Below are 11,339 nucleotides of genomic sequence, written 5' to 3'. Positions count from 1 at the left end.
AAATTACAGGTAAATTTAATTTACGGTGAACTAAACTACAAAAATGTATGGAGACGTCTAGGGGTGTAAAATATGCATTTTTTACTATTAATTTTTTTAAAAAAAGTTGAAAAAAAAAGAGATTTTTTGATCAAAATGACCACAATGCCCTCACTAACATTCAAAAATTTGATTAATTCTGCCTACTCTTACAATTTCAATTTAAATTTGAAAAAAAAAATTTAATATTAATTTTATATTAAAAAGTTAAATTTATTGTTTGTGTTTTAATTTTTTTTAAAAATACAAAAAAAAGGAAAAAAAGCCTATTGACTATTACCAGGCTGGCCTGAAGCTCGGCCCGGCTCGACCCGCATTTGTAAACGGGTCGGGTCGGGCCAACCCTTGGCCTGAATCGGCCCGGGTAATGTCGGCCGTGCCGACCCGGCATGGCCCACATTACACCTAGAGACGTTCTAATTTTTTGCTTATTTGCAAACATTCCTCTAAATTTTCAATTTTGACAAAAAAAATGCCTTAAATTTTATCAAACAATTCAATGGACCCATCTCTTTAATTACAATTATTAATTACACATTCGTTTGGTCTTATATATGGCATATAATTTTATAAAACTTCGAAAATATATCGTATTTTAACACAAAAGAAAAGCGAACAAAATTTAAAGTTCGGTTCAACTTATTTTTCTATTGAGTTAGTCAATTTTAACTTCAAAATTTAAGCTAATTACTTAAATAAATTTATAGTTACAAAAATTATATGAAGTAAATTAATAAGATCTATAAATATAAAAAATATATTTAAATTTTAAAATCAAAATATTATTGATCGATACAAATCAAACGAATTAAAAAGTTATGTAGTTAAATTAGAATTAAAAAAAAAATCGGATAGCCACGTCAAAATAATTTGTAATCCAAATATCATGCTTGCTCTTTTACTGAGACAAAATGGAAAGTTGAGGGCTTGTTCTAAATCACAAAATCGTTGAGGGGGTAGCAGCATATTTCTTTCTCTTTTTCTTACCTAATACTACTTTTCTACTTTAATAAAAAAACATTCCCATCCCTTTCAAGGGTGCCATAATTCTGTCCCTCACTACGTAGCACTCAGAAAAGTGAAAAGCTTGAATACTGTCGATAGTAAACGAATTTCGTTGTTATTCATTTATTTTTGATGATAGAGTCTTTAAATCGACAATCGATACTGTTGAATATGATCTATACCACTTGAAGCTTTTAGAAACAAAATTGTAAATCTTTTCGACATTGTTGACCTAGTGATCAAGAGGTTTTAAAATTTATAATTTTAAAAGTCGATATGAGACGTTTTCTTATTTAACGGTGTAAAGATATCAAAAGCAATTGAACTTTTTTTTTTTTGAGAGAGATAAAAGCAATTGAACTTTGGTTAGAAAATTCTTTAAATTATTTAGAACAATATCTATACTCTTGATCTTGATTACAATATTCCTATCATCACTTTTTAAAGAATATTCATTTTCAGCCGTTCATTTTGTGTTCACTTGATGGTAAGAGAATAATATTAAAAAAATATGAAATTTGGTTTCTAGATACTTTAAGTAGTATAGATCACGGTTAACGATGTCCACTGTCGATTTGGAGGCTCTATCATTGAAAACAAATGGATGGTAATGGAGCCCCTTTGCTACCGATAGCATTCCAACTCAACTCTTTTTATCATATCCAGATGAATTCCTGATGGATTAATTTTTATCTTATTTTTTTTTATTTATTTCTATATTCAGAATAGATTACGATGAAAGCGAGTTTTCGATTAATTAAAATAAATCAGAAAAAAAGGAGTCTCTCGTCTTCTACTTTATTTTTTTTACGGATTAAACCGAATTCGACATGAATTATATATTTTTATATTTTTTTATTTTCACTCATCGTCCTTCTTTGGAAAAAATTCTAGAATACAATGAGTATATTGGTGACGTTAGCATAACAAATCAATCAATTTTTTTTTTTAATTATATGTCCCATCATGACTATAGAAAAGTATTTTTATTGTACTTTTATTTGAAAAGAAGAAAGGTGATTGATTTGTTATTGATGATGTGGTGCAAGTGTGATAGTGTAGAATTCCTCCATTGGAGGGATCGAGACAGAAGCTCCGTCAACCCGGATCCATTTGCTTCCCTACTCACTCCTCTCTCTCTCTCTCTCTCTCTCTCTCTCTCTCTCTCCTCCCTTTCTCTCTGATCTCACTTTTCTCCCCTCTCTCTCTCTTCGGATCTCACTTTTCTCCCTCTCTCTCTTCCCCCCTTCTCTCTCTCTCTCTCTCACCACCTACTACTCACCCTAGGACTTTGCTCCAAAGAAAAGGTCACACCTTTCTCTCTCTCTCTCTCTCTCTCTCTCTCTCTAGATTCAGTTGGAATGTTGAGATTAAGGGGGGGTTTGGATGCATCAGCAATAGGGAGTAATTTGTGCTTGATCCAGTTGTTTCTGGTTTTGATTGGTTCGTGTTATTATTCATAGTAATTGGATTGGATTGGATTGGAATGGATTGGTATCATGATGCTTGATTTGTAGGGATAATAAAGAAAAAATTAGCCTTTTGCTTTGATTTTTGAATCATTCTTTTGGGATCAAAGTTGCCAGTTTTGTGTCATCGCATGAGTGAGTCCTTGTTGTTGATTCACTTTGATTATGCACTTGTTCTTATTAGGTGTTATGGAGTAATCAAATCTGTGTTGTATAATATGAATTAACCACAAGTTTTTCTATCATCTTATGAGTTATGATTTAGCGAAATCGATTGTTTCACATGATTTCAAAAAAATGGCGGCGTCGAGTTTGAGCCTCGCCTGATGCACCCAACATTACATCTTATGAAAAGGTTCAATCTTTTTCATAAAAGGAATCGAAAAGCCGGAAAATTTGCCTCTGAAGAAACCCCCCTTTTATTTTTTCTCGATATCTCGAGTTTAGATGCAGATATAGAGGCAATTGGATAGTGGATATTGGTGGATCTGCGGTGAACTCAATTAATCGGTGTTGTTATGGATCAAATCAACTTTTTTTGTTTCCAATTTTTAACATGGTTTCCATCTTCAGGATAACAGGATTTGATGCGAATCTAAGTTCTTCTGATGATACCAGTTGTTCAATAAACTTCCCATTGTTCTGCATTAGTCAAAAGTTCTCCTTTTTCTCCTTTTGGAATACAGATTCGGTTCGAGTTATAAGCTACCGTCAATTAAACTAATGTTCAAAATTGTAGAAAATAAGTCTCTCAAAAAAAAAAAAATGTAGAAAATAAGTTGCTGTCCTTGCACAGGGTAAATTGCTAATGAGCTACCATTCTTTTACAGGATAAAAAAAATCGCCAATGAGATTTCACCTCACAGAAGTTAAAAGAGTTCTAATGGCCCGCTTTGATACATGTTTTCTATGTAGTAACCTTTTCACGGTCCTAAATTTTCTTTTGAAGTAGCGGGAGAAATTATTCAACTCGTCATAAAAATATTTCTAGAGATATATGATCCCCAAAACACATCAGGGTAAGTTGATTTTCGCTTTTGTTTCTGAGATTACTGGGTCGGTTAATTCCACCTTTCAATAGATTGGACAAGTCCATGATTTAGGATTTGGCTAATATTGATTAAAACCTCTCATTACTTGAGTAGACACATCAGCAGTTCAGTACGATTAACTAAACTTGATCCATTGATAGTTTGATGCGCTTTAAGCAGTTTCAATTTACAATTTGTTGCATTTTAACAGTGTATTTGTAGTTTCTGACAAGATGGTTTTTGTACAACATTTTCGTGTTTAAGAGCTCCTACACATTTTTTTACAAGGCATGTATGGAAATCGAGTTATTCCTATTGGAAACTCAGGATGTTCAGGATCTTATTTTTCCTTCAGATATCAGGATTTATCAGATCGTTTCTGAACGTAATATCTGCAAGCTGACGGGGAGTGAGTTAACGCAGTTAGATCTGTTCCTTGTCGAGTGCTTTTTTGCAGCGCATCGTCCAAAATTTTATATTTATACTCTTTATAAAGCAATAATAAGGGGGGGCTTATGAATATCCACATGCTGTCACAGTGGTTTCGCTACCGTCAGCATCAACATATTGCATTTCCAGCTCATGCAAATGACTGAGCATGGGAGGGCTTTTTGCATGGCATTTTATAAATGTAGTTCAATGGTTTTAGTTAAAAATTTTGTCATCGGGTTGGCTTCTTGTTTGCTCACATGAACACAGATGACAATCTTAGACATTTCTTTTAGCTTAGACAGGTACTTAAGTTCTGTTGAATTAGAACATGAAAATTCCGAGGCTAGACCTCGGAGGAGTGTTGCTGATTAGTTTTTCTTTTTTTTTTAGTCCCACCAGCTTAAGTGGGCTTCTAGCCCTCAAAAGCAGTTGCTCTAATTTGAAGCTCTGCTTCTAGTTTAGGTAGAAGCTGTTGGAGGAATTTCCAATGAATATTTTGTTTTGCTTTTCTAAAGAGCCCTACTGAAACAGCACTTCTGCAAGGGGTCTCAATGTTCAATGCGTTTCTTTTACAAGGATTTCACTTGTTCAAACATTTTGTCGCTTATTCAACTTAATTTCTGTTGGATTCATGTTATAACTGTTATATTAGGGTAGAAATTCAAGTTCTTTGTCTCATAATCTTTAGTTGTTCATTGATATAGATTCGATTAATGCAGGGTTTCAGGGCTCGACCATTACGCGAATCATGAGCTTGGCATGTCTTGTATGCCATGGCATGGAAAGCCCATCACATTCATTCAGAAGCTATTCAGTCTCGAGCTCAGAGGAGGAAGGCCGGTGCGGTGCGGTCGTCAGCTGCCTGACCCGGAAAGTACCCGTGCCGGGCGGAAACACTAATCCGAATGGGATCGGGACATCGAAAGTCAGCCCCTTCCCCGTTATGTCGAGCGGACAAGGCATAACCGGAGCGCCTCGCCTTGAACGGAGCCGAGCCGTCACGAGGGACCTCGTCAGAGACTGGAACTTTGATGAAATTCTTCTGGGGAGGTAGAAATGCTTAAAACTTTCAGGGTTTTTGAAACTTTGTGGTCTTATTGAGCAAGAGAGTTTGCTATTCTGCATGTATATTTTTGTGTTGTGGTAAAAAAAGAAAAAAAAAAAAACTTGATTAAATGGTGCTGTACCAGTAGTTGTATTGAATCCTTGAGTAATATGTCATTAGTTCAAAATAGCATTAAGAAACTCACTTTTTATCTTATGGTAAGAACTTAGAATTGCTTTTTTCTTTTTTTCTTTTTTATTTTTACACCCTTCAAATGCTATGTGATTGAAGGTATTTAGTACTTCCCCTTTTTTTTTCCCTCCTTTTTGGGCTTTTCTTTTTTGTCCATTTGCTAATTGTGCACCTTTGGTAGTAGAATTAAAAAGGAAAAATAATAATAAAAGCAACCAAGTCATTATTTCCACTTATTTTTGGTCTATGACTACAAAAATTGTGCTCTAATCAATTAACAATTTTGTTGAGTGTGAGTTTCTCTTTTTATTTTTCCTTGTGAGAATGGATGATAGTTGATTGGTTGCTGTATGCATGTCTCTGTGTATTTATGATTTAAGCCATTTTTCACACTAGTTAAAGAATCCTTATCTTTATGGGGCTTAAGGCAAGCTATAAGAATAAAGGATTTAAGTGTCGCGGCATAAAAAGTGTGGTGTACAGTATGTTGCGTGTCGTGCCGTGCTATACTGAATTTTCTTTCTCCTTTTTTTTTTTTTTTTCCATTCTAACTAGAGAAATTCCGACACCGTTTGGTTGGAGAATAAACAAGAGAATAAAGGAGTTTATCCATTTTATTCTACCAAAATATATAGGTAGTGTTTGGTTCGGGAACAAAGGGGGGAATAAGCCCTTGTTCCCCCCTTTGTTCCCAAGAGAATACAAAAAAATAATATTTAATTCATATAAAAAAGAATAATATAAAATATTATAAATCTTTTTAATAAAATATAACATATAAATTTATAAAATATATTTTTTTTTGTAAATTTTTAAGTAAATATAATGTATAAATTTATATTAATTTAAACTAAATTAAAATAATTATTACGTATATTTGTACGTATACTTAACTACTTCTACAAAACAAGATTATTTTTTAAAAAAATTTATTAAAAAATAAGAAATACTATTCTTTCTTTTTCATGGAATAGAATAGCAACTCTTGTTATTTCCCCAGACTTTTTTATAAAATAACTCTCTAAAAATTTATAATTTGCAAAACAATCTTTTTAAATTTATATTCGGCAAACTAACTCTCTTTTCGCCAGATAGGAGCTACGTAGGATTTACTTTCAGGTCTTTTAAAAGCGTTGAATCGTTTCCCGCATTCTTTACTTTTTTTTAAAAGCGGTGAATAATTTACCGTCTTTATGGTGAATGACTCACCGTCTTTGTGGAAAATTAAGAAAGCAGTGAATCATTCAGGCTTTATAAGAAATATTCGCCGCGCCTTCACGACGAAATGAGGATTAGTTTTATAAATATAATTTTGAGAGAATTATTTTGACAATTTTAAAATTCTAGAGGATTGTTTTATAAAAAAATCCTTTTCCCCTAAATAATAATAATAATAATAATTTATTTAATAAACTATGATAAAAAAAAGGGAAAACTTCAAAACCCTCCCATGTCGTTTCGTAGTTTCTCACTTTGCCCCCCTATGGTTTAAAATGTATCAATTTGCTCCCCTGTGGCTTCTTTTTTCTCTTTTTTTTTATCAATTTTATTATTTTTTTTCTTAAATCAGTAATAAAGTTAAAATTAAAGGGTACTAAAGTAAATATTTGATAAATCTAGATGAGTATCTGAAGCTTTTTGTATATAATTTAATAAAATATTAATGAAAAAGCTACCGAAAAGATAAAAACGAAAGAGCAATTTGGTATATTTTAAACCACAGGGGCAAAGTGCGAAATTACGAAACCACAGGGGGGTTTTTGAAGTTTTCCCTAAAAAAACAAACAAAACCCGAGAGGCCCTAGAGAGAGAGAGAGGGAGAGACTGAGAGAGTAAATTATAAGTGGGAAAAAACCCATGAACGCATCGCCCTCGCCCTCGCCCTCGCCCTCGCCCTCCTCGTCGCGCTTCCTCCTCTTCGTCTCCTTCTTCGTCGTCGTCTTCTTCCTCGCGCTCCCGGTGACCTCGATCTCGGCTCCAATGGCGGACGAGCACGCGAAGCTTCCCCCGGAGGAGGCGGAGGCGGAGGAGGCGAAGGTGCAGATCGTGTACGTGGATCGCCCCGAGGGCGCGGATCCAGAGGAGTTCCACATCCGCACCCTCGGCGCCGTCCTCGGCAGGTGAGAGAGAGAGAGAGGGAGAGGGATCGGACGGATCCGATTGCTTCTCCCTGATCTCTATACCGTTTCCCTCTTCAATATCTCCTCCTCATTCGATCTGAAGATGCGATTTTTTTTTTTCTTTTTTTTGTTTTTCTGTTTTTTTTTTTTGGGCCCATTTTGAGATAAACCCTAATTTCGTTCGCTAAATTTGATGTCGACTTTGCTAAATTAAACACCTCTGTGCGAGATAATTGTGGAGCTCTACTTTATCGACTCAAACTAAAGAAGCACAAAGAGGGGTTTATGTTCATTTGTTATTTTCTTTTTATTTTTTAAATATTAATATACTTATTTGATTTTGAGGTTCTCCTACACATTCGATTTGAAGATGCATTTTTTAAAACTTTTTTTTTGTTATTTGGGGAAAATTTCTGTGGATAATCATAGCTTGGTACTTATTTGAACTTGGTACTTGTTATTTATTTATTTTTTGTTATTTCTGTGGCCATTTTTTGAAGTAAACCCTAATTTCGTTCGTTTTAATTTAATAATAACTTGGTACTTATTTGATAAATTAAGATTTTTAAAAAAATTTGGTGTCAAATTTGTTACATTCAGCTCCTTTGTCTTTGTCCCGCTAAATTGTCAAATTCTACTTCATCAACTCAAAAATTAAGACCAAAAAAATGTAGCTTTGGATCAAATGGGCTACACTTGAGGGGTTTTGTGCATTTATAATTCTCTCTCTTTTTTTGTTTTTAAATTAATTAATTTTGTGTGTGTGTGTGTGTGTGTTTTTTTTTTTAAATAAAACAGTGAGGAGGCTGCGAAGGAGGCTGTGATCTACCACTACACGCACGCGGCGAGCGGCTTCTCAGCGAAGCTCACTCTGAAGCAGGTCGAGGAATTGCAGAGTAAGTTTCAATCTTTTTTTTCTTTTCTTTTTTAGTTTTGTTTCTTATTTTTGTTTGATCTTATTAGGTTTTTTTGGTTTTGCATGAATAGGGTTGGATTTAATGCGCAAATTTCAATAGGGTTGGATTTAATGCGTAAATTTCTGAGTTAGTCGATAAATTGTTTGGTGTTGATGATGGTAACGTAATTTTAGGAAGTATTTGCCTGATAAAAAGGATAGTTTTTACTATTTAAAGCATTTTATATTTTACTGTTGTGTGATTTTATTTTTGTTTCGATATAAGAATCTATTGTTGAACAGAATAATAAAGTAAAAAAATTTTATAAGCCAGGGGATGGTAAAATATAATGTTTTACTATTCTATAATTTCGTACTTTACTATCTCATGGCTTGCGAAATATATCGTCTTGTTATCCTTAACGGCACATTCTTATGGTAAAACAAAAAAAACGACACATTCTTATGGTGAATAAAAAATAAATTGTAGGATGACAAAGTGTAACTTTTTAAATCAAAGAATGGCAAACTAAAAGTACGGTAAATCAGATGAAGCCAGATTAGAGTTTATGCAGCAAAATATATTGGATTGGTGCCAGCAAATGGGACGTGGAATGTGAAATACTAAGCATTTTTCCTTTTTGTTTTTTCTTTATAGTCATTCAAATTCTTTTATTAGTTTTTGACTAAAGTAGAAATTTTAAATTTGAGCATACATATTTTGTTGTTGTTGCTTAATTGGTCGCTGCTTCTCACAGTAAAGAAACTAATTTTCTATTTGAAATACTTACTGGGGTTCTTTCACATGAATTATTCTTGCAAATTTGCGAAAAATGTGTAATACTTTCATGTAAAGTTTGTATTCGAATTTTTTGTGTAATAATTTTAGGAAGTAGTTGCCTTAAAAAAGACTATTTAACGCATTTTATAATTTACTCTTCGGTAATTTTATTTTTGTTTCGTTATAAAAATCCATCGGTGAACACAAATAAAAAATTGTATAAGCCACGGGATGGTAAAATATAATATTTTACTATTCTATAATTTTGTACTTCACTGTCTCGTGGCTTGTAAAATATATCGTTTTGTTATCCTTAGCGGCACATTCTTATGAGAAAACAAAAATACGACACATTCTTATGGTGAATAAAAGATAAACTGTAGGATAATAGAGCGTAACTTTTTAAATTAGAGAATGACAAACTAAAAATGAGGTAAATCAAATAGGAGCCAAATTGGAGTTTATGCATGCAGTAAGATATATTGGATTGGTGCTGGCAAATGGGGTCTGGAATGTGAAATACTAAGCATTTTTCTTTCTTTTTTTTCTTCTTACTCATTAAAATTCTTTCATTAGCTTTTGACTCCCATAATAAAGGGACAACTTTCGTATAGTTTGCAAAGTAGAAATTTCAAATTTGAGCTCCTGCTGCAATAGTGGTACGCAAAATTTACTTTGCTTCTCTCTACAGGACATGCGCATTTTGTTGTTGTTTGCTTAATTGGTTGCTGTTTCTCACAGTAGAGAAACTAATCTTCTATTCGAATTGCTTACTAGTAGGCTTCTTTCGTATAAATTATTACCCTTGCAAATTTGCGAAAAGTGTGTAATACTCCTATGTAAAGTTTGTATTCGATGCGTGCCTTAAAATTTGCAATTTTGCACTTACTAGGAAGGCATAGACAAATTCTACGATGTTGACAAATTCTATGTGTAATACTCTCATGTAAAGTTTGTATTCGGTGCATGCTTTAAAATTTGCACTTACTAGAAAGGCAAAGACAAATTTTACGATGTTGACAGATTCTATATGTAATATTTTCATGTAAAGTTTGTATTCGCATGCGTGCTTTAAAATTTGCACTTACTAGAAAGGCCAACACAAATTTTACGATGTTGACAGATTCTATGTGTAATACTTCCATATAAAGTTTGTATTCGCATGTGTGCCTTAAAATTTGCACCAAATTAATTCTATGATGTATTTTTAGCTCTTTTGACCTTTTTAATGCAGAGCAAGCAGGTGTTCTTCAGGTGGTGCCGAGCAGGACTTACCAGCTGCATGGGCCCAGCACCGCCACCCACCGCATCAGCATCATCTGAGCATCATCTGAACTAACTAACTCACTAACAAACTAACTACTACTACTACTACTACTACTACTACTAGTAACTCTTTTGTGTTGACTGTTGATGAAGGGACATGTAATAACATAACATAACATTGGGTTAATAATATGAAGTTTGTTAGTTAATTAGTTTGTGTGGCTTAAGCTTATCAGTTGTTTGTACTGCTTAATTATGATATTTTACTTACTAACTTAAAAATAATAATGTTGTAACTGGTTCTACTACTATATCAAGGTATTTAATTTGTGATTGGTGTCTTTTAAATTATTTCCAGCTTAGATTTAATCTCCGCTTGGAGAGGATTTTAGTAATTTGTGGATTCCTGTGTGTTTGTCTTTACATCATTTTCTCCTTGTGTTATCTTTTGCATTGAGCAGAAAATTTAAAATTTAAAATTTAAAATATTTCAAATTAAAAACCAGCTTATATTTTAAATTAAAATATTTAAATTAATTTTAATATAAAATTTAGTAAAAAAAGTATTATTATTTGCAGCCGGTAAAATTTATTTTGACCAATAGCTTTCTTTCTAAAATAACTTATATATATAAAAAAAAATCACATGCATTTCTTGAAATTATTTTAATCAAATGCTCTATAATTTTCTTCGATCGAAATTAATTTTCTCAATTAAAAAATAATTCTGCAAGAATTAGTTTCGTTTTCAAGATTTAGATAAAAAATCAGGCCTCAACGCAAAGAGACGATCGAAGCCACTTTAATTAAACCGAACTTGGAACTTGTATTAGAATGAATTTGAGTCGTACAACTTAACGGAACCGGATTTCTTCTTTACAAAGGAAATTAAAGAGAGTAAGGAAGAGAGATCAGGAGCCGATCGAGAGTATATATATATATATATATATACACACAGTAAGTATAAGTATAAGATGACTACGTACTGTATACGTACAAATATACATATACATAGAGAGAGAGAGAGAGAGAGAGAGACTAGACAAGACTAGACTACACTAGTT

At 33.0% G+C, this 11,339-nt stretch overlaps 2 protein-coding genes across 2 annotated transcripts; both read left to right on the top strand.

Moving 5' to 3' along the window:
• Positions 1-2,244: 2,244 nt before the first annotated feature.
• LOC109705906 lies at positions 2,245-5,210 on the top strand. The gene is made up of 2 exons (XM_020226691.1): positions 2,245-2,351; positions 4,696-5,210. The coding sequence occupies exon 2, from the start codon at positions 4,725-4,727 to the stop codon at positions 5,028-5,030; it is 306 nt and encodes a 101-aa protein (XP_020082280.1). The 5' UTR covers positions 2,245-2,351; positions 4,696-4,724; the 3' UTR covers positions 5,031-5,210.
• Positions 5,211-7,023: 1,813 nt separating this feature from the next.
• LOC109705907 (subtilisin-like protease SBT3.9) lies at positions 7,024-10,487 on the top strand. Its single transcript, XM_020226692.1, has 3 exons — positions 7,024-7,333; positions 8,132-8,229; positions 10,244-10,487. The coding sequence occupies exons 1-3, from the start codon at positions 7,071-7,073 to the stop codon at positions 10,330-10,332; spliced, it is 450 nt and encodes a 149-aa protein (XP_020082281.1). The 5' UTR covers positions 7,024-7,070; the 3' UTR covers positions 10,333-10,487.
• The last annotated feature ends 852 nt before the right edge of the window (positions 10,488-11,339 follow it).

This window comes from Ananas comosus, unplaced genomic scaffold (genome assembly GCF_001540865.1).
Source record: "Ananas comosus cultivar F153 unplaced genomic scaffold, ASM154086v1, whole genome shotgun sequence".
Taxonomy (NCBI): domain Eukaryota; kingdom Viridiplantae; phylum Streptophyta; class Magnoliopsida; order Poales; family Bromeliaceae; genus Ananas; species Ananas comosus.
The sequence above is the reverse complement of the archived record's forward strand: the minus strand, read 5'-3'. Positions and strand labels throughout refer to the sequence as shown.

Excerpts from the sequence above, each read along its gene's own strand:
- LOC109705907 (XM_020226692.1), top strand. The coding sequence starts at position 7,071 with ATGAACGCATCGCCCTCGCCCTCGCCCTCGCCCTCGCCCTCCTCGTCG. Across the intron at positions 7,334-8,131 it reads CTCGGCGCCGTCCTCGGCAG|TGAGGAGGCTGCGAAGGAGG; the intron begins GTGAGAGAGAGA and ends TAAATAAAACAG. Across the intron at positions 8,230-10,243 it reads GCAGGTCGAGGAATTGCAGA|AGCAAGCAGGTGTTCTTCAG; the intron begins GTAAGTTTCAAT and ends TTTTTAATGCAG.
- LOC109705906 (XM_020226691.1), top strand. The coding sequence starts at position 4,725 with ATGAGCTTGGCATGTCTTGTATGCCATGGCATGGAAAGCCCATCACAT.